The 19,560-nt window shown below is 43.3% G+C and overlaps 2 protein-coding genes across 2 annotated transcripts; one reads left to right on the top strand and one right to left on the bottom strand. All coding sequences in view use genetic code 11, as the record gives it.

The window, feature by feature from the left end:
- Window positions 1–1,009: 1,009 nt before the first annotated feature.
- Window positions 1,010–11,995, top strand: EGR_08916 (Peptidylprolyl isomerase-like 5; the record flags this gene model as incomplete). The annotated part of the gene is made up of 6 exons (XM_024498165.1): window positions 1,010–1,255; window positions 9,939–10,037; window positions 10,074–10,142; window positions 10,213–10,588; window positions 10,684–10,927; window positions 11,665–11,995. The coding sequence occupies 6 exons, from the start codon at window positions 1,010–1,012 to the stop codon at window positions 11,993–11,995; spliced, it is 1,365 nt and encodes a 454-aa protein (XP_024347410.1).
- A 1,203-nt stretch (window positions 11,996–13,198) lies between these two features.
- Window positions 13,199–13,468, bottom strand: EGR_08915 (hypothetical protein; the record flags this gene model as incomplete). Its single annotated transcript, XM_024498164.1, has 1 exon — window positions 13,199–13,468. The coding sequence occupies one exon, from the start codon at window positions 13,466–13,468 to the stop codon at window positions 13,199–13,201; it is 270 nt and encodes an 89-aa protein (XP_024347409.1).
- Between the last annotated feature and the right edge of the window lie 6,092 nt (window positions 13,469–19,560).

Genomic DNA, 19,560 nt, shown 5'->3' with positions numbered 1-19,560 from the left:
TTCCATTTGATCTTCCGAAGGTTGTCATATTATTTCTAAATTTTATGGGCGAATATTGGTTTTAAGTATTGAAATGTCCGCATTGCACTTCTTCATGACCAACTCAGGGTGTCCTTGTAGTAGGTGTCAGTCGCTTCTCGAGAACTAGGCAGGGACCGGTTCTGGCTCTAGTTAAGAAATAACGAACTTTTCGTCGCAATAGCGTAGCTCAGTGTAGGCACGTAGTATACTCTGCTAGATAATCTAACCTCTACTTAAGTGCTTTGATTTCTGCTTGGGAGTTTCCATACCCTACTCCATTTCCGAACCGCATCTTGACTGGAACTGTTGATTATGTGCGTGAATGTACATTTACTATATTCAGTGAAGTCATGCTTCCGGAATGCGCCCAGGTTCCTACTCCCTTTGGTAATGTGTGCAAAGACTTCTAATTTCACTCATCACTTACTCGACAATGCTAGCCGCTTCACTATATGATTGCGTGGCCAATTTTATTTTACCTTCCTTTTTCCCTCAGTCGGAGATGAAGAAGACAGAAGGGATGATTCTGGCGCATCTGATTAAGTCGGCTCTTAATAAGGCGCATTTTTTGCAGTGGTCCTGACCCTTACCCACAAGGATTAACCCATCCCATGTTCAATACTTTCAACTTGAGGACGCTGTTGCTCGCCTAGTCGCCTACTCTTCCTCGTAGCCTGCTCCCTCTCCACTTGTACAATCCTTTGCTTTGTTCTTATTTACCTACTTTTTCGTACCTATTTCCATTCATCCTAAAGCTGTTCATTTCTCCTTCCATTAGGAATCCTTACTTTTATTGCGTATCCATCCGATTACTGGTACTCGATCTGTTCGCCCATGAATCGACCCATCTACGCCGAATCAATTTTTATTGCACTCATGTTTGGCTACAGTACACATCCCACTCGCCCATTTTGTCTACTTTTCTCATGTTTTCTTTACACAGGTTCGACAAAGCGAGTTGTTTCATGTATTTCAGACACGGGATTGAATGTCACTAACGTGGTTCAAGAGTCTCTCGGCCTTCTTGGAGTTTTACAGCGGAGGTGTCCTTCCGCAGGAGTGGAAGCAATTGGTACGCCTCTGTCATCACTACGAGCATCTATCCATCACTCCGGAAGTACAGGCGCTAATTGGACTCATCCCTACCACCATCGACATCGGCGTGGCATCACCCATGCCTATACCTCTCTTCCCCCATCTGTTTTATCTTACGGTGTCTTGCCGGGGTGCCATTGTAGGCGGTGGGGTGATCCAGGGTCTGTGAAAGAAAAATAAGACAAGGTTAAGGGAGGCAGTGTGATTACGCGTGGGTAGTTTTATGCAGGGGATATTGGATTTGACAGATCTGGTTTGGTTGTGGAGGATCATGGTTGCCGAGAAAGTAGTTGCTTTGGGCGGAAAATAGTGTACGAGCGCGGGGAGCTTTCGTTAACGGGAGTGGATTGGAATCGCGCGTGTTGGTTGCCGTCGTGGGTTGCCTGCTCATGTTGGTTGCTGCCCTGGTTGATTTGACTCCACTACAGCAACCAAACCGGGTATCTGTGTGAGGCACTGGGCGGCGATGCTTGTCCCCAAACGAAAATAGGAGATATGAAATGGACTGGGGTGGAGGTGGGCTCCGCTTCGGGGGTGTGCACGCTGTCTTTTGGACTGGCCTTGAGTTTGCAAGGGGTGGGACAGCGCAGGAGTATTTCAGATTTCCTGTTTGGCATAACCATATGGGAAAGGGTCGTCTAGAATCAAGTGCAGTGGACATCGGTCGAGGCGATCATTCGTGCGTCGTCTGCGTTCCACCTAAAAGAGCGTGGTTACAGTATTATGCGAGCTTTTCCTGCGAATGGCTAGGCCCCTGGCGTTGGTTGGATTAGCCGCTCCCTACATCATACGCTCCACTTGCATGAGTGGTTACTTGTAGGTGAAAAAAAAGGCAGTGTGCTTGTTGAGGGACATATGATTGCATTAGGGGACCGAACCATTGGATCAGCCATACATGGGGGGATGCCTTATCCCGGGGTGTCTTCGCGTGCTAAGGTAGTGTAGACCGCACACCCCATTTTTATCATGTATTCTTCAGTATAGCGGCAAGGTTACCCAGTAGACAAACTTAAGAGATATTTTGGGAGCAACACGTAAGAGAACAGGGCGGCTCGCAGTACACGTAACCCGAAGAGGGCTAACCCGCGCTAGTCTTCATTGTTTCTTCCGATCAAATCGACTTCAATTTTGTTGACGCCTTGGCTTACGGAACCAGCGAACTATTCGCATTTTCGCAGTTGGTTGTCTGCCCCAGTTGAAATTGACACCTTCAAACAGTATTGCATTAGACGGGTTTCATACAATTATTCTACAGGACGTTGTTCCAGTCACTGAAACAGTGCTTTGCTGGCACTTGTGAACCATCCTTTTCTACAAAAGTGACACATCCATTAGGCAACGACCATCTAGGGCATGGTTTGATGTTTAATAATGTTTGATAATGTGCATATTAGCAGTAAATGATGCAACGGTGTTGGTGATATTGTCGCTCCGGCTAGTCACTATGTGTAAAACACTGAGTGCTCATGTTCGGTGATGGCTTTCATTGTCGGTGGACGACGAGGAATCATGCAGGCATGGTGATTAACGCAACTTCCAAACTAGACGGCAGAGCGGGAACCAATTTGTTGACATCACGGTAAGGTCAATCCAGCCCCTCTCTCGAAATGCAGATTGTTTAAACCCTGATATCTGCGTAACAAATTCAATCTCCGCTAGCGCTTCTGGATGATGGTGAGTTCCAGTAGGCTCTACTTTTTTCTCCTTATTTGCAAATCCATCCTTATTTCACCGTGTTTATTCGTTTCTCCACTTTCCTTTCGTCGCATTTCATTTATACTATCGCCACTTCACGTGTGATGACATGCTCTTCTAGTAATTTACTTGCAGAATGCTGCGCACTGTAATATTACTGGTCTTCCACCCGAACTGGCACTAAAATACGTTAATTTCTGAATGGTCCTGTAAGGCAGTTCCGGATTGAAGATGGGTACTTGCAACTCGTCGATCCCTACAAGCAATGGATTAGCACATCAGTGGGTGGAATTGGCTAGACAAGTGTCTGTGCCAAATGCTCTTCCCACGGATCTCGCCAACTACCTTCTGAGACCCACTTGCAGCTATCGAATACCGTATAAGGGAAGCAGACCCCTTCCAGCAATCTCTAAGCCAACTTGGTCTATTCTATATCTGGCAGTAAATATACTGCTGTCTCCTACCGCACCAACGCTTAGTGAGACAGTACGGTGACTATGGCTATCTACATTACAAGTTATCTCCTTCAAGGTCACTATTTGCCACGTTCGTCTGTAATGAATTACTGAGGGATACTCCCTTTCATATGAGTTATATTAGGAGGGATGAATTAATGGATTACCACAGTTTTCGAACACATAAATTTGAAGGCAGCGCCTGACACTTCGACTGTTACATATGTTTGATGGGATCCCATGTTTTATTTCAAGAATGACCTAATTGGTCACCTAGACGTCATTGCACACCATCATATCCTACTTATGGCAGTCCTGCCTGATGGTTCGAGTGACAGCGGATGGTATACCAGTTCTTCCCAAATTTATTAGAAGTTTTGACAACTTTGAGAAGTCGCCACTGGCTACCACATCAATGGATTGGCGACTGCAGTGCCAAGCGTCTTGAACCCAACTACCTCAATGTGATGGAGTTTTTGGAATTTGTCAGTTACGACTTGAGGCCACTGCCAATGCTCTTGCATTGGCAGTGGCCGCAATGATGAAGGCACTTCAACCAAGTATGATCTGATCTGGATTTTTGGCAATATAACTGATCAACTTTTTGTTTATCAATGAATCCAGTGACTTTTAAAATAACTTGAGGGGATTTTCAAAGTGTACTTTTTTACTGCATGGACTTTTCACACCTATCATGTTGGGTGAATTTCCTTTATAGCTTACCCAGACGTTTACGGGCTGCTGCTTCTTCTTCGTCAGAGGGAGGATTTGCAAAGCCATGCTCATTGTGCCGGAAGCTGTCAATTTTTGATGGAGGAGTCCTAGCGGCTTGACAGTGTAGGCTCTGCGGTGAGGTAGGGGGCTTAAAAGGCAAATAGAATATGTGGCTAGTGACGGCGGAGTCGGTGTGATTAAGCATAGGCAGTCTCTTGGCTTAATCGGAGTCGCCTTTACCCAACTCTCGATCCTTGTGAACATTAACCTCGAGGAGTCGCAAAGGCTGCACAAAGCTAATTGCGCAGTCATACCACTCAATTTTATCTCCTGCTCCTGTAAATATGATCCTTTTGATATCGCAGGCCAAACCACCTTCATTGGAATGGCCAGTAAGTATGAAATTACTTGTCCTAGCAAAACGCCTGCTCCTTGTATACTTGTTCGTTGCAATGTACTTGATACTTTCAAAGTGCGGTGATCCCATCTGTAGTGTATACTCAAAATACGACATCGTATTATAGTATAGTATGGCAAAAGGCAAAAGAGTGGTTCTGTGACTTGATAAGAGCTAGTTTGTTTCATCATACTTGTATCAGATTTAAAAGTATTTAAAGGAAAGTTGGTAAAGGTTGTGGAAAGAGTAGCTGGCATAGTTGCCTAACCAGCCAGGTACATTACTTGATATACTGATACATGGCACTGGAGAATCGCCTTGTGGAATGCTAACACTTCGAACTCGGAACACTCAAGCAGAAACCAGTCCTGCTTGAGGCATTAATATAAAAGCGTTGTCAAATGTAGACCTGAACACTACAGTCGCATACCTTACCGCATGGTTTTATTCTATTCTAGTGGGTAGTTTAATCTTATATTTACATGATCTTCCTTTGGTCCGGTCCACATCCTGCTCTGTTTCCAAGCTTTCCATTGATTTCTGAGCAGTTTTGGAATAGAAAAGCATTCGTTATGGTCCTATTGCTAAAAGGGTTGTTTATATGCGTAAATGCACATTTAGCATATCCATTGAAGTTATGCTTACATTTTACACTTTATTCTTGATCATGTGTCCAAGGTAGGCCTCGGCCTTCAATTATTATTTCTATGATACAGCCAATTTTATTTTTCCTTTCTTGTTTCTCTTGGAATCGTAGATGAGCAAGTCAGGGTGGGAGATTCTGGTGCGCTTGTTCATGAAAGCGCCTATTCGGTCACATCAGCGATCCTGAGCCTTACCTAGGAGGAGGCCTTCCCCGTACCACCTTCCTTTGAAATCGCTACCATCATCAACAAATGGTACTTCCAAATAGAGGACGCTTTTGCTTGTCAAGTCACCTACTTAGTCTCTTAAGTCTCTCACTCTCCTCTTGTATAGTCATTTGTTTTGTTCTCGTTTGTTTATTTTTACGTACCTATTTCCATGAACCATCCCATCAGTGGATAGTCTTTGTTTCTTGCACTTGCATTTCCACGATTCAATGCTCATTTAGACTACTTGCCACGGGTTCGACAATGCAAACTGTTTAATGAATTACACACAAGAGGATTGGATGATATAAACCCGGCTTCCACTTTAGCCTTAGTACCTAGCTATACCAATGTTTAGTTTTAAACAATGAGCATGAGGTTTCAAAACGCAAAGAAATGTGAAGAGTACCGCATTGATACTGACGCTTGTGTCTTACAAACCCCCACGTGTGGCTGCAACGAGTTTCACCAAAAACAACACAAGCACTTTCGGTCGTCTAGTGCATTTTTGGGCGCCCTGCGATTTGGTAACACCAGATATTGTCAGACTTTAACAACTCAAACCGGTTAATAACATTTGACAACGACGAAGAATAGCTTGCATTTGTGCAAAACTGTATTCGGCAATTTCTAGCAGCACAAAGAATATTGTAACCGCGACTTAAGATCAAAGCCATTGGCACTCAAAAAGTATTCAGTCAAATAGCGGAAAATCCAGTCAGTTAGGCTGTAAGGAATTTCACCAGGTTGCCCGATTAAATGCTCCGAACACGAGCTCGATGTAGACTATAATGTCATCTATTCGATATTCAGACATCAATTCCAATATTCTGATATCTTAGCAAATAAGGATCACCTTTGTAAAAGGAGGGTTTGTGCATGGGGTGACATTTCAGGTATCTCTCCGGATTCTGGAACGCATAATATTAGCAAAAGGAAATTTGAAGCTACACCAAGTAATAGCTGACTGGCAGGAATTTTCAACGTCTTTTTACAAATAGGAAAAAAGATGAGAATAAAGCAAATATTAGGGTTAAATTTAAATGACCACCTGTCGGCCTAAAAGGTCGAGTGCAATTGCATTAACGTGTGCAATAGGAAGGAGAAGACTTGCGTTTGGGACATATTAGGAGTCTTGAAATTTCCCCCCTTTCCTCTTGAAAGCCCTCGGTGGGCTGCGAAAATCACTTGTGCTCCAGGTTCCACCACCTCCCGAGCCCACTCGGCTCTCAAATACACAATTGAAATTGGAAAAAAGTGTTGTAGGGAATAGCAAAATGCATGGCTTATGATAGTCTGGTTTAAACACTTTGTGGTGGTGTTGAGTCTCTCTAGGCGCACCACATTTAGGAAGAGTCTTTTTGATTAACAAAGTATTATATGCTTCGTTTGGTTATTGCAACCAACAGCGATGTCCAACATGAATGATGGTGTAATAGTTGGTTCACCCCTACATCAACATTGGAAAAGATCGTGGTGTAGGTCGAATACATGGCTGACGCCTAAATGTCATGGAATAGCAGATTCAGTCAGTAGGATTGGCTAGCCGTGAATTTACTGTTCTTTTACGTGGGTGTAGGGTGGTTTGCTGACTGCACTAATTGAGCTACTGAGGTAGATGCCGCTGTAGAATACAACAGGAATCGTACACGCAAACTTGATGGCAACATCTGCCATTATGACCGTTTTATAAACTCGATGGATTCTGCACTTTCTTTCAGGAATGACCAGATTGGCCTCGCAGACGTTATCGCACCTCATCAGATATTAATTAAAGCAGTCTTGCCAGATAATTTAAGTGGCACAGCAAACGGTATATACTTTTGTCCAAATTTTTATTAAAAGTTTTGATAGCTTTGAGAATTCCGTACTGGCTAAGACACAAGTGGATTGGCGACTAGTTTGTGATAGGCACCTCAATGTGATGGAGTTAATGGAATTCGCCCGTTTCGATGTCATCTATGGATGAACCTATCGACAAACACAGCCTCTCCCTTCTACAATTGCATGCTTGACTAAATTATTACCATTATTTGTGGGCTTTTTAATGAAACCAGTGGCTTATAGATAAACTCAGGCAGATTTCCAAAGTACCTGTTTTTCCTGCATGGAGCTTTTACGGTCATAGCGTTGAGTTCCTTCCTTCATAGCTTACTTAAGTGCCCGCGGATTGTTGGATCATCTCCGTCTGGAGGAGGATTTAAAAGCCATACATATTATACAAGAAGTTACCACAGTCAAAAGTTCTGGGGCCTAACGTTTAAAGCGTCTATCCTCCTTGTCAACGCCCTAGAGTTCCCGAAGTTTCACTCATTGGAAGCTGACAATTTAGAGATTAAATGATATTTGGTGTGCGGAAGTTAAATGTCCATATTTTGGACTAAATGGTAAGATGATAAGCAAAAGCCACTAATTTTGACAGATGGATAGTTCACGGCTTAAAATCAATCAGGAAATTTGTAAGCAAGCAAGTAATTTAGGTCTAATCTGGCTAAGCATACGCTCGAAAGTAAGTCAGTGAAATATTTTCCCCGAGTTTACACACTCGTCATTGTGCAGACCCCATTGCATTGCTACCTTCATTTCCTGCTTCGGCAAATGGCTACCTAAACCTTTTTTCCATGGTAACTGTGTGTGGAGCAGGCGAAACATCTACAACACGATGAAATAAGCACTGTTAGCATCAAGCCTAAGACGGTCGTTTTTCAATGCAAGGGTACGCATTTGACGGTGGAGCCGCGATACCTCCAAAATACCATTTCAGCTAGGTCCGCTATGGCAGTGATTGGGTGGGGTGAATTAAATCAGTTAACACTTCGCCTCACACCCCATGTTTTTAGTTCAAAAGATATCAGCATAGGTAATCTAAAAGAAGTAATCGCCAAAACCACAGAATGATAAAGAAGCCAGTATTTTAGATGGAACACAATTCGTTCTATCCAGCTAGATTAGTCTTTCCCCCCTCCTTCGTTATCAACAAGAAACGAAGTTTTCGTAACATGCCTCATGCTGGATATCTCGATGACTTTTTTGGTATGTGGCACCACTTTTCCTAATTCCTCTTAAATTGGTCCATTCTTCCCTCAACCGGAACGAGACATAAACCTAGTCGCAGTTTTATTCAAGTGAAAACTTGTGCGTCGTGGCAAGGTACACCAGCTCTTTACCTTTCCATTTGTTTCCATGCTTGTCCTGTCAAGAAATGCCAGCAGTTGTTTACAGAGTCACAGTTTGTAGTCACTTTGCTATTCTTGGCAATGTATTTCCCGTTCAATGAGTTGAGCGTACTTTCGATGGTTTTGGTGTTGACAATGATCTCGACTGCCGTAACCTAGCATAAATTTATGCGCTTATTTAGTTTACTATTACAACCCTCCCCGCTGTCTTTTCTTTTCTTTAATTTCATCGCGTTCACTTGATTGTCACTCTCATTTATTCCTTATGCGCTACAAGTTAATGCAGCATAGAGCTGTATTTCAGTGTTTTTTCTTTAACTGCACTGATGACGCCTTCGGTGGTGCACATGGCAAAATCTTTCTCTCATTCCACTGCTGCTTAATTTTGAAGCACGCCGCAAATATTTTCTTTCAATTTTAACTTCAACTTAATCTAACCTTACAAAACAAGCTTAAATTCTTCAACGTTTTCCAATTTTGGCATTGCGTTACTAATTTTCTGTATACCGGGTAGAATTCGCCTTATCGGAGGCTAAAAATCAAACACCCCTGTCTTTGCATGAATCGTGATGGATCAAAGTGCCGTGTAAATAGTACATTGCTAGGCCACAGAGTAACCAGACGGCCACCAACATGGGCCGAGAGCCGTCCTGCAGAACGAAAAGACCTCCAGAGGGGGGAGGAAACGGCCTGCATAGATAACCATAATGTTAAACAGAAGCCGAAGCACTGCAAAAGTTTTCCTTTTCGTTATTTCCTACCTCAGTGTCATGTATTTATCAGGTAGCTTCTGCTCTAATGTAAAGTCTGTAAGGGATTTAATTACGGGGGATATTTACGACAAATCGTTTATGCATGGATGTGAAGACTTGTTAAGCGTATATTTAGCTCTTAACAACTTCCTTAAGCCATTCAAAAAGACATAATGCTGGGGCAGAATATTTGTTGCTGACGAAAAGTAGGGCTTGGTGCTCACTTCCATGAACTGGAGGCATAAAAGCGAAGCCCTGACCGGCCCGTTGACAAGATTGAGAGCTAAACAAGCAGTTAAAGTGCTTACTCATAAGATGCAACGTCACGAAAACTGGTTATTAGACTGATGGGCAAAAGAGAGGAAACCGATTGGTAGCATTGACTGCTACCTAAGCAAATATCCATATTATAGTGAGTGTGCTTTCCACTACAACATTTAGGATTACCTCTTTAAAAATATTATTGAGGTAATTCACTTTTAATTTTCATTTTTGCTGCTAGGAATTTTATTTATTGTGAGAACGCTTGAGCTTTGTTAGAATGCACTGTGTAATTAGGTTCTGATCAGGCGCGGCATGCGGGGGTTTTCTCAAGCCCATTATGATCTTTTGTTGCGAGACCTTGTGTTCCCCATCAAGCTCGTTGGTTGTAAGGGGTAGGCGATTCAGAGTAACTGATGTTGGGATTTACGGTTCCCCTCCCTACATGGCTCTGTCATGTGTGTGGAGTAAATGGACGTTAAGTTTTAAGGTAATCGAGTTTCCATTGTTAATGAATTCAGCTTAATGGGAACATTACGGCTGTTGATGACAGGCGTGTGCGCGATGGTAAATTTGCCATCAGTCTGACTGAACTAGCGTGGGACGTCGCTTTTCCCAAGGTAGAGCACTGGCACTTTCGTGTCACTGCGTCTTAGGTTAATCCGAATTTGGCTCGTCAACTGTGTCACTTTCTTCGTGCTATGCAGAATCGAGAAAAGGCTGACGTAAGAGCCCTGATATGTTCGAGTGGTGGATCCTCCAGGCTATGTCACCATGTTATCATACAGTTTGTAGACGTCTGATGACGGCACACTTGTGATTGCAAGCCGGCGAGATTATCCCCAAAAGGAGCCGTTTCCACCTCATCTTGAGAGTCTGCACACAAGAAATATGGGCCTTCGGTCATTTGATAATCGTATATTACAGCTGGCAGATTTATCCGTGTTGAACGTGGGGAATAACTGGATTCCATCAGTCCCCAAAGCTCTGGAGTGTTTGCGCCTAACTCACCTCTCCCTGAAGTCAAATCGACTGGTGGCTTGGCCGAGTGTTTCGAGAGACTCTGCTCTGGCCGGCAGTTTGCGTTGCTTGGACTTGTCGGAGAACAGAATCGCTTGGCTCCCGGAGGACTTTTGGAATCTGGGGAAGCTGCAGAGCCTGCTTATAACGGGTAATCGGAGTAATACAATACTTACCAATGTCCATAGATGGATGACTGTTGGTGATATTGCATGTGTAATCGGCCTCTCTCTTTGCTACTTTCAGACAATCGCCTAGGTGCATTACCAGCGGCCAACTTGCACAGGGTGACGAAGCTTAAGAATATTGAACTAAGAAATAATAGACTGCGCTGCCTACCCTATGCTGCCTCCCAATTCTTGGAGGTAGGAAAAATGAGTCTTACCGGAAACCGGTGGATGGCTCCATTTTTCCCGAAGAAGTGTGGCAAGGGTCCTAAGAGTCTTTTCCACTTTGCATCTGCATCATTTCTGCGAGATTATGAACATATGTAAGTGGCTATAAAATGAATAGTTGTTTTGATGTTATTGTGGACATGATGCGATTACGTCACTTTGCGACCAACATGTGATTTAGGATGTGTTCAGGTGAATGATATGAAAGACGCCTTGCTCGACTTCAGAGGTAAGGTGGCTTGGCGCCACGAGATAGTATGGTGGGTGGGACTGGAGTAGTTTTAATTTGAAGTGGGATTTTGAGTACGGTTGGTTGCTTGCACAGTTGATCCACGGTGGTTTGCTAAATAGCTTTTGGAAGGATAATGACCTTGAAGTAGCATGTTACCGACTAATGCAGTAGTGGTTTACAGATAAAATGGCCTTCAAATCGTCACGATGTGGAACGCTACTGATGTCAATTCACGTGTATTTATGGATTAGCGATAGTAGACAGCGTGGCCCTACGTTTCGGCCTCGTAAGAGACAGTGATGGTGCTTGGTGGGGTCGTTAATTGAGGAAGAAAAGTGGGAGATTGCACCCTATGTGGTGTTGAGTTGGTGTAAGAGGTGTGTCGTGGAGAAGTTGGCTGCCTGATTCTGTCTGCGAGGAGAAATAAGGCACCATAACAGCACAGTTGCTTCGGTGGTAGCATGTGAATGGGGTTATGGAATTTAAGAACTAGAGCGAGGAGAAATTATTACTGTGCGATAACTTGATTGCCCGAAAGTTAAGTGGTCAGTCGGTGTGGTCCTAAGACTGTTGCTTTGTGAAATTTTAACTATTTTTCAGACTATCGGATTTGGAGTCGCAGCTGCCCCGAGATGTTCAGCTACGGCTGCAGGTGCTGCGTCGCTGCCACGGATGTTGTCGCCTTTGTGGTGTGGAGGAGGATCGGTACGTGGGATGTTTTACGTTGAGGCATTTTAAGCGTATGTATGCCATACAGCAAATCAAGGAGAACTTCCCTGTCTTCATTTGCTACTGTTGTTCATCTCATTGTGCGGCTCGAGTGCGGAAGCCCAAACGCTTTTTCTTGGTGGTTTTTATGCAAGACGTAGTTGAGGTCTCGCCTACTAGGGCATTCGCCTTCCTCTATTATGTCTTCCTTGGGCTGTGCTAATTTGTCTTTTATATGTAACTATAGGTTCATTTTAATGCACTGTTTTAGATATTTATGGTGTGCTTATTGACTTTGCGAAAGAGCAGGATGACATTCGTGGATGTGGCTTGTAAGCTGTCTGTGTAACATGCTGGTAACATTGTGCTCGTAGAGGTGTTGGTGGTTATTTGTGAGTTTTTTTGCTGTATGAGAGAGGGCATTGTTGTTGACGTATTGTTTAACAATTAGCCTCCGTGTGAGGGCATAGATTGCCGGATGGAGGAAAGACAGGGTGCCTCCACAACAGTGATTTTGCCATTCTGTAGGTGGGTAAAGCAATAGTTAGCCTCTGTTTTGAACGTCGGGTACCAGCATGATAGGTGGCTTGAACCCAGATACACACGTGTAGGGTGGGGCCAAACCGTACTGCACAGCGAGTACAGGGTAAGGAAGTATGGAGGATGCCTCTTGTTGGAGATGAGTTGAGGTGAGATGGATCATGATAGGGTGCTGATCAGCGTTTGAGTGCGTCAGTCCGGCTTTGCAGGTGTTGGTGTAGAAGATGCGACAAAGCATCTGCAAAATAACTTTTCAACCAACTTTCCCTTATGTCTGGTAACGGACGTACCAACTATGTCAACCATGCCTCTGGCATTGCCTCGGCAGTGTGGCGGCCTCACGCCAAAGGCACTGCCGTGCTTAGTCAGGCTTTAAAGGAGGACTGGGTCGCCGCATACTTTCATCCACTTTCTTTCGCTTGTTAATAACGGCATTTGATTAGTGGAAGCCACCTTTATTCGTGTGGGCTGAGACTGGGACCTTTGAATTGCCTTGCGAGAAGCACCCAACGGGCGAAGCGTAGAAAGCTCCCATTCTTCAAATAACTTCTTTTAGTGGTTGGACGTGTTTATGTGCCAATGGACTCATCGCATATTTGGGAAATAGTTGCACGTCACATGGACTTCAGTGGAACAGACCACATTCGGACGTACCACCCGTGGATCACAATGAAAGAAGGTCTGTCTGCTCAGTCAAAGCACCACGGAATGGTAGATGGGTAAAAGACGTAAATCAGACATGTAAAGAAGGCGACAAAACAGTGGTGATAGCCATGAATGCACGAAGAGAAGGGTAGTGAGGAAGAACGATGGTGTAATGCCAGCAGCCACCACTGTCAACGACTCTGCTGGCACAAGGAAATGTAGGTAAGCTAAGGCGCATCAGCTAGACCTCCGACTGGGCAAGATCTAGTGCGTGGTTAGTGATCTCCTCGGCGGCGTGGTGTGCGGCTTGCGCCTGCATCAGATAGTCTGTCACCATGTCCATCTGATGCACCGGGACGACTCGTAGATTGCACTCGTCGAACGCTGTTACTTCCCTCTCCACCATCTCCGGCTTTACCGAATTAATCATTACCGTGTATGGAGGAGGGTATCCATCCCGTGAATAAGCAACGAAACTATATGGACGCAAATTTTCGCCACAATTCATCATCCTTTTTACACTTCTAATTTATTCTTCAATCAGCCAACCACTTCCAGATCAAACTTATCATTCATGGAATTAATTACTAGCAGAGTAGGGCTACGTCACTGTTTCAGGGTTTCGTGGGCGTGGACGAAATGACACAAAATTAATTTTTGTAAAGCACATTTCGCGTAGCTCGGTATGTAGGTAAATGGGAAGCACTTTCGATTGCTGATAAATCAATCAGGGGGATTCCTTAACACTTCTCCCTCCTCAAAGTCATCCCTGGTATGTTGAAAGTGTCCCAGCTAGAAGAGAAGCAGAATCTGCGTTTACAACAAAGAGGTAGTTCCTTAAAAGTACTTCTATAAACTAGCGGACGGCTCGTGGATGATACCGTGTTTTGTTTTTTGCCCAAAGACATTGCATCAGCCATGTTTAGGACTGTTCCTAGTAACATTGACCGGGATGTGGAGTCTATGTTCAAAAAATTGATACATTTGGAGACACGTTAGTCCATCAGGCGGCTACTGAAGGACACTCAAATTGTGTGTCTGCCCTGTTGCAACACCCTAGTCCCTTGAAGATCGGTGCACTTATCCTATAGGCTAAAGTGCTACCCTCCGTTGGTGCTCGTTCCGTTTTTACAAGGTTCCTTAACCGACTGACTAGTTAAACGATCGACAGATGGACCCACCCTATAATCTGTGGTGGCAAGCAAACAATCGTCAAACGATTCGCTCACTTCATTGGTTGTGCAACCTAGCGAACTTAGGCCAATTCTCCCCTCTCACCTCCATTTATATTCACTCACAGATTCCAATACACTGCGCTGATCCCAATATGGAGAGTTATCACTTCCCAAACAGAATTTTTAGGAAGGTTGATCCGTTTTCTTGAATATCGACAGGGTCGCCAAGATCTGTCGCGAAATGAGTTACTTTACAGGCTGATACCCAGCCAATCTTCTAAGCCTTCTTCACTTTGCTTAATACTGGAGCGTGCTCAGGTTGAGCCGCCACCTTTAATCGCACATGTACAAAGAACTAAGTCTCTCATACTGAGTACACCAGAACATGTGCCAAGTCACAAATAGGCGACCCATGTGGCATGGGTTAGTCCAGATACCATTAATCCAGACGACAATCAACAAGTCTAGTGCGTACATGGAACAACGAAATGTGCTGTGATACCTTGTAATCATAACGATGACGTAAAGACCGTGGGCGGCTACGGTGATGGAACGCCTAAAGAGCGGAATTAAATTAAACTTTCACTAAAGTAGAATACACACTTTTTTCTCCATCAAACTTGGATGCATGGAAGGTGGTGCAGAGCATAGCTATTTTACATCTGTTTGATACAACCACGTGGAAGAGGACTGGCTGCGATTAAATCTAGAAGGGATAAACGCCATCGACTTTCCCTGGTTTATATACTCCTACAATGAGTACGCTCCTGAGTAGTATGTAAGCCTCTCCGAAAAAACATTCATCATCATTCATTCATTATGCTTGCCGCTTCTTCTTGCGTTCGATGTCCTCACCCCATCCACCTGAGTAATTAACCCTGTATGATGAAGTCATACCATGCTTCCTGAAAGGCATGCCATTTCTCGGGGTACCCAACTGACAAATCATTTTTGTATGAAGAAATGCCCATTCTAATAGAATCCTCCTGTGATAAAACAGTATAAAGTACACATTGCCTTGCGTTGATTGTGCGTTCACTCGTAAGTACTAACTTACAGACAGGAAGGAGGGGATTACTCGGTACACCAGCTTTGAACGAATTTTGTAATGAATGCATAGGAGGAAAAGGCGGTCTACAATATGGGTGACATAATTTGAACTAGCCTGTGCAAGTTCCACAATTTTTCGCATTCTACGAATTTCGGCTGGGTTGACGCTTCGACGTCTTCGCAATTGATGATAGGCTACTGAAATCAACTTATAAAAACAATAATGAATTCGACAAGATTTATGTAATTATTTCATGAGACAATGTTTCCGTCAATCGAGGAGCACATGGCTGGCACATTAAAAGCTATTGTTTTCTGGAAAAGCGGCAATTCTATCAGACAACGACTACCTGAGGAATAATTTGCAGTCAGATGGGGTAGATGGCCATAAGCAGTAGAGCAAGCAGCGGCATTGATACCATTATTGCTGCCAGTTTTCACTGCTTATTGGGGATTGTAAGTTCCCATTTTAGCCTATTGCATTCATTATCGTTGGTCATAGGGAAATCAGGCAGGCGTGGAGATTGTGTCTCTTAAAATGGACGACACGTAGAGAGCCAATGCTCTGACATAACGATGAGGTCAGTCTTAACACTCATACAGGGGGCAAATTATTTAAACTTTTATGCATTTTGCCATTTGGTTATTTTGCTTTTATCACACTTTATCCATCTGACTTCTATATCACTTAAGATGGCATACTGGAAGTTTAATATTCCAAACTTCGTGAATCTCGGCAACAAGTGTCTCTGCCAGCTACTCTTTCCACAGCCTTCAGCTACTTCCCTTTAAAATGTCTTTAAAGCCATTCGCTATCAGACGGAACAAAGTGCGGATAAAGGTCACAGAGCTGTACACTTTTCACCTTTTGCCATTCTTTAATATAGATGGCGTGTCGTATTGTGAGTGCACACTACAGTTGGAATCACCACACGTTAAAGATACCACTTATATTTCAATGAGCAGATATCCACTGAGCATATGGTTTGGTGGAACAAGTACTTTCACCATTACTGTAAATTCTAATGAAGGTGGTATGGGTCGTACTATTAGAAGGATCACGATTCCAGAGGAAGGAGACAATCCAGACTGCTCTGTCTGCATAATCAGTCTCGTGCAGCCTTCGCGATCCATCAAGAGTGATCCGATAGCCACCTCAGAATCCCTTGCAGTCATCATAAATGTGAGGAGAGATAAGTCAAATGGGGTGGAATTCCCTTAGCAATAGCAATTTTAATAATTTTCTCCTGTCTGCTGCATAAACGATTTCCCGACTCTGGAACATCAAGCGTCATGGCAGAAACTTTATCAACTAGTCTAATTTATTGGATTAAACCTGGTGCGATCTAAGATCAAAAAAAATTAGGATCACTTGAAATGGAGACTCTAAATCAACCAAAAGGCACCGCAGGTGACTGGATCTCTTGTGTGTTTAGCAGTAACGATGGCATTTTCTGATTTTATCACTGACTTGTGCAGTTGGTGAGTAGTTGTAAATGTCCCGGAAAATCTATGCAATCAACAGGTTGAAAGATAGCATGGCCTTCATCTTTTTTACCAAGTCATGGAAAAAAGGTAGGCATCAGCACTGCATGCATCCTATCAGAACAGACGAAGAAGAGGCTAATGCATTGTTCTTTGGTCAAAAGTGCCCCCTCTCTGGGCTGAGAGTTTAGCAGATTGTGGTGCTTGAATCACTTTACAACTAGCATTCTGGAAATCTGCTCTGCGACTGAAAATTTGGAAGTTTAAGCGAGAGGAGAGAAGGAATGAAGTGGAGCGAGGTTGTTAATTCGAACGGTTAAAATCATGTAGTCAACTCGATTGTGACGAATAGGGGTATCAAATGGCGCATACGACTACAAGTGACAATGAGAGATGGATGCTACAATGTAAAATTTGTCTGAGGAGTGGAAAATTAGGACTCATTTTTCAATTGGTTAGTTATAAGTTTTAGAGATGGCCATGTCTTTCCTTTGGCAAGATAAACTTTTGCTTCGTGTTTCAAACAGGAAATCAAAAAGTCTGATGGCAATAAAGTTAATTTAACTATTTTGACTGTACTATAACATTATTTTTAAACAACTGTAACAAAAAGGGAAATATTTAACAACCTCGTTAAAAAACGCCATACTTTGTGATAAATTTGTCATTATGTGCTTTATGCAAACTTTAAATAAAGGGATCGGGGGGCTAAACTTTATTTTTTAATCACATAGGAGTATATGAGTGGGATTCCAACGGAAATCCGTGTTAATCAGATACACGTGTTAGTGATGGCAATATACTTTGAAATTTTTAAATATTAGTTAGCTGTAAGCAATTAAATCCCTTTACTGTTTAATAAAATCCACACCAGCGACATTTAGATTGCTTGCAGCGACTCAAACCATTAAGTCTCACGTAATTGAAATTCTCTTCCATTGAGTGGTTGAAATGCTAGGTTTTATTTCCCATGTTTCGGTGTCAAATAAAACAACACGATCTGGCGGGGGAGGGATTGGACAGCCCTCAATTAACAGCTGCTAGGTTTAAGGGTGTAATGGAGGGGCTTCCCATGTTTTCCATTTGCCAAGGTTCCAATATTTCAAATGCAGCAGTAGATAAGTTCCAATCAGCATTTACCGCTGCGACAAGTAACTAGTTTTGGTCTACGCGAAGCGGAAACCTGCAACAATCGTGTCGTTTATTTATCTACTGATTAAAATGCATAATGTAAGAGGATATCATTTATTGGACAGGCGCTGTAAACAAGGAAAACATTAAGGCAAACTGTTCTCTTCCAGTGAATTTGAAGTAACAACGGAAGTAGATATGATCGCCTTTTTCGTTAAATTAGATATTGAATGCCTAAGGTGACATCGCGCTTAAAAAATACCTGGAGATACTTACCCAACAAATCCCAATGGCTTATGTGCTGACTTTAGCGTTCCACACTTTTGTCGGGATTAAATGCGTCAAGGACATCAAGTAAACCTCCATTTCCATGCTGGAATTGATGTTGAATGCCTGTGATTTCTACTTTAAATGATTTACGGGTCTCAAAAAAATCGTCAAAAGATACATCTTGACACAAAAACTGTATCCAAAGCATGGATGATTAACACATTTGCAGGGTCAAATCTACTAGTTGATGAAAATAATCGAATTTAAATTAATCACTGTGTCTGACCTGGGCATTAACATACCTCGGAGACTGGGGATAGGACTAGACTGACCTTACCTAACAGCCATGTCATTTCTAACGTGATCACATGACTGCTCAACACGGGTATTTCTAGGCAAGCTACACACAAAGGAATTTAACATATTGCTACACCATGGGTTGCATCATTAGGTTAATCATCCTTGTGATGTATGGTATGATTACATTACAAGCCTAAGGCGACTGTCATGAAATAGCTCTGTCCTTTTCCCTTCAATAACTCCTGAAATTATGTGGTGTTGCTTTTAGGAACCTCTTCCCTTAAAAGGCAATTGTGACTCGAAAGTAGCTTGCTGAAAACCATTGTCCAGGACTAAGTAGTACATGCTGCAAGACTCACTGCTGTTTATTACGCATTTAGGACCATGGCAGACACGAAAGTCTTATTATAGTGATAAAAGTTTATCAAATGCTCTTTGCTCCTCTTTGCTCCAGATCTCTAGCGAACCACATTGAGACTGTTAGAAGGTGCCGGGATGAATGTATGGGTTCACAATAGCTGGAAGGGTAAGTAGTACCAGCAGTGGGTCCATCCAAAGAGAATCTAGTTGCGTGCCAGTAGTCGAGACGAATATCGCTACAGAATACGGATAATTTTCGACTGGCCCTTCTCCTTTAAGAATCCGAAAACCGACAATAAGTTATAAGCTTTGAGTTTAGCTATATGGTAAAGATTTGGGAGCAAGGCAGCCATCTGACTGCATTGATGACGATACAAACAGCTGCAAGTTGGGTCGGTTACTGTGACTATGGGACGAGGGGAGGGCGTAGCCGAGTGTCTACTGTCACTACTTCCACAATACACAACGCGACACATACTGCGTATCACCGAACGATTCTCACACCTGTCACTGGGGAAGACTTCGGTCGCAAAGGCGAGAAACATACCCATCTAGGCTGTACAGCATCTTCTAGATCCCAATGCATTCATCCTGGCTGTAGCTCTTGGCGCAGTTCATTTCGCCTCCAATGCCCTTTTCCCTCTCTGGTTCATCTTTGCAGTTGATCACCTTTTCGCTCTTCATCACCCCTAGCTTTCCCTTTTCAGGCACGTCAGTGGACCAAAGCATAGAGAACGTCTAAATTTATTGGAAGTAAGGGTAAGTTGTGCATATGCATTCATCGCCTCTTCCCCTCTCTAAACCCTCACGATAGACCACACACCAGCTCCAT

This window comes from Echinococcus granulosus, assembly GCF_000524195.1.
Source record: "Echinococcus granulosus chromosome Unknown EG_S00124, whole genome shotgun sequence".
In the NCBI taxonomy this organism is placed as follows: domain Eukaryota; kingdom Metazoa; phylum Platyhelminthes; class Cestoda; order Cyclophyllidea; family Taeniidae; genus Echinococcus; species Echinococcus granulosus.
The sequence above is the reverse complement of the archived record's forward strand: the minus strand, read 5'-3'. Positions and strand labels throughout refer to the sequence as shown.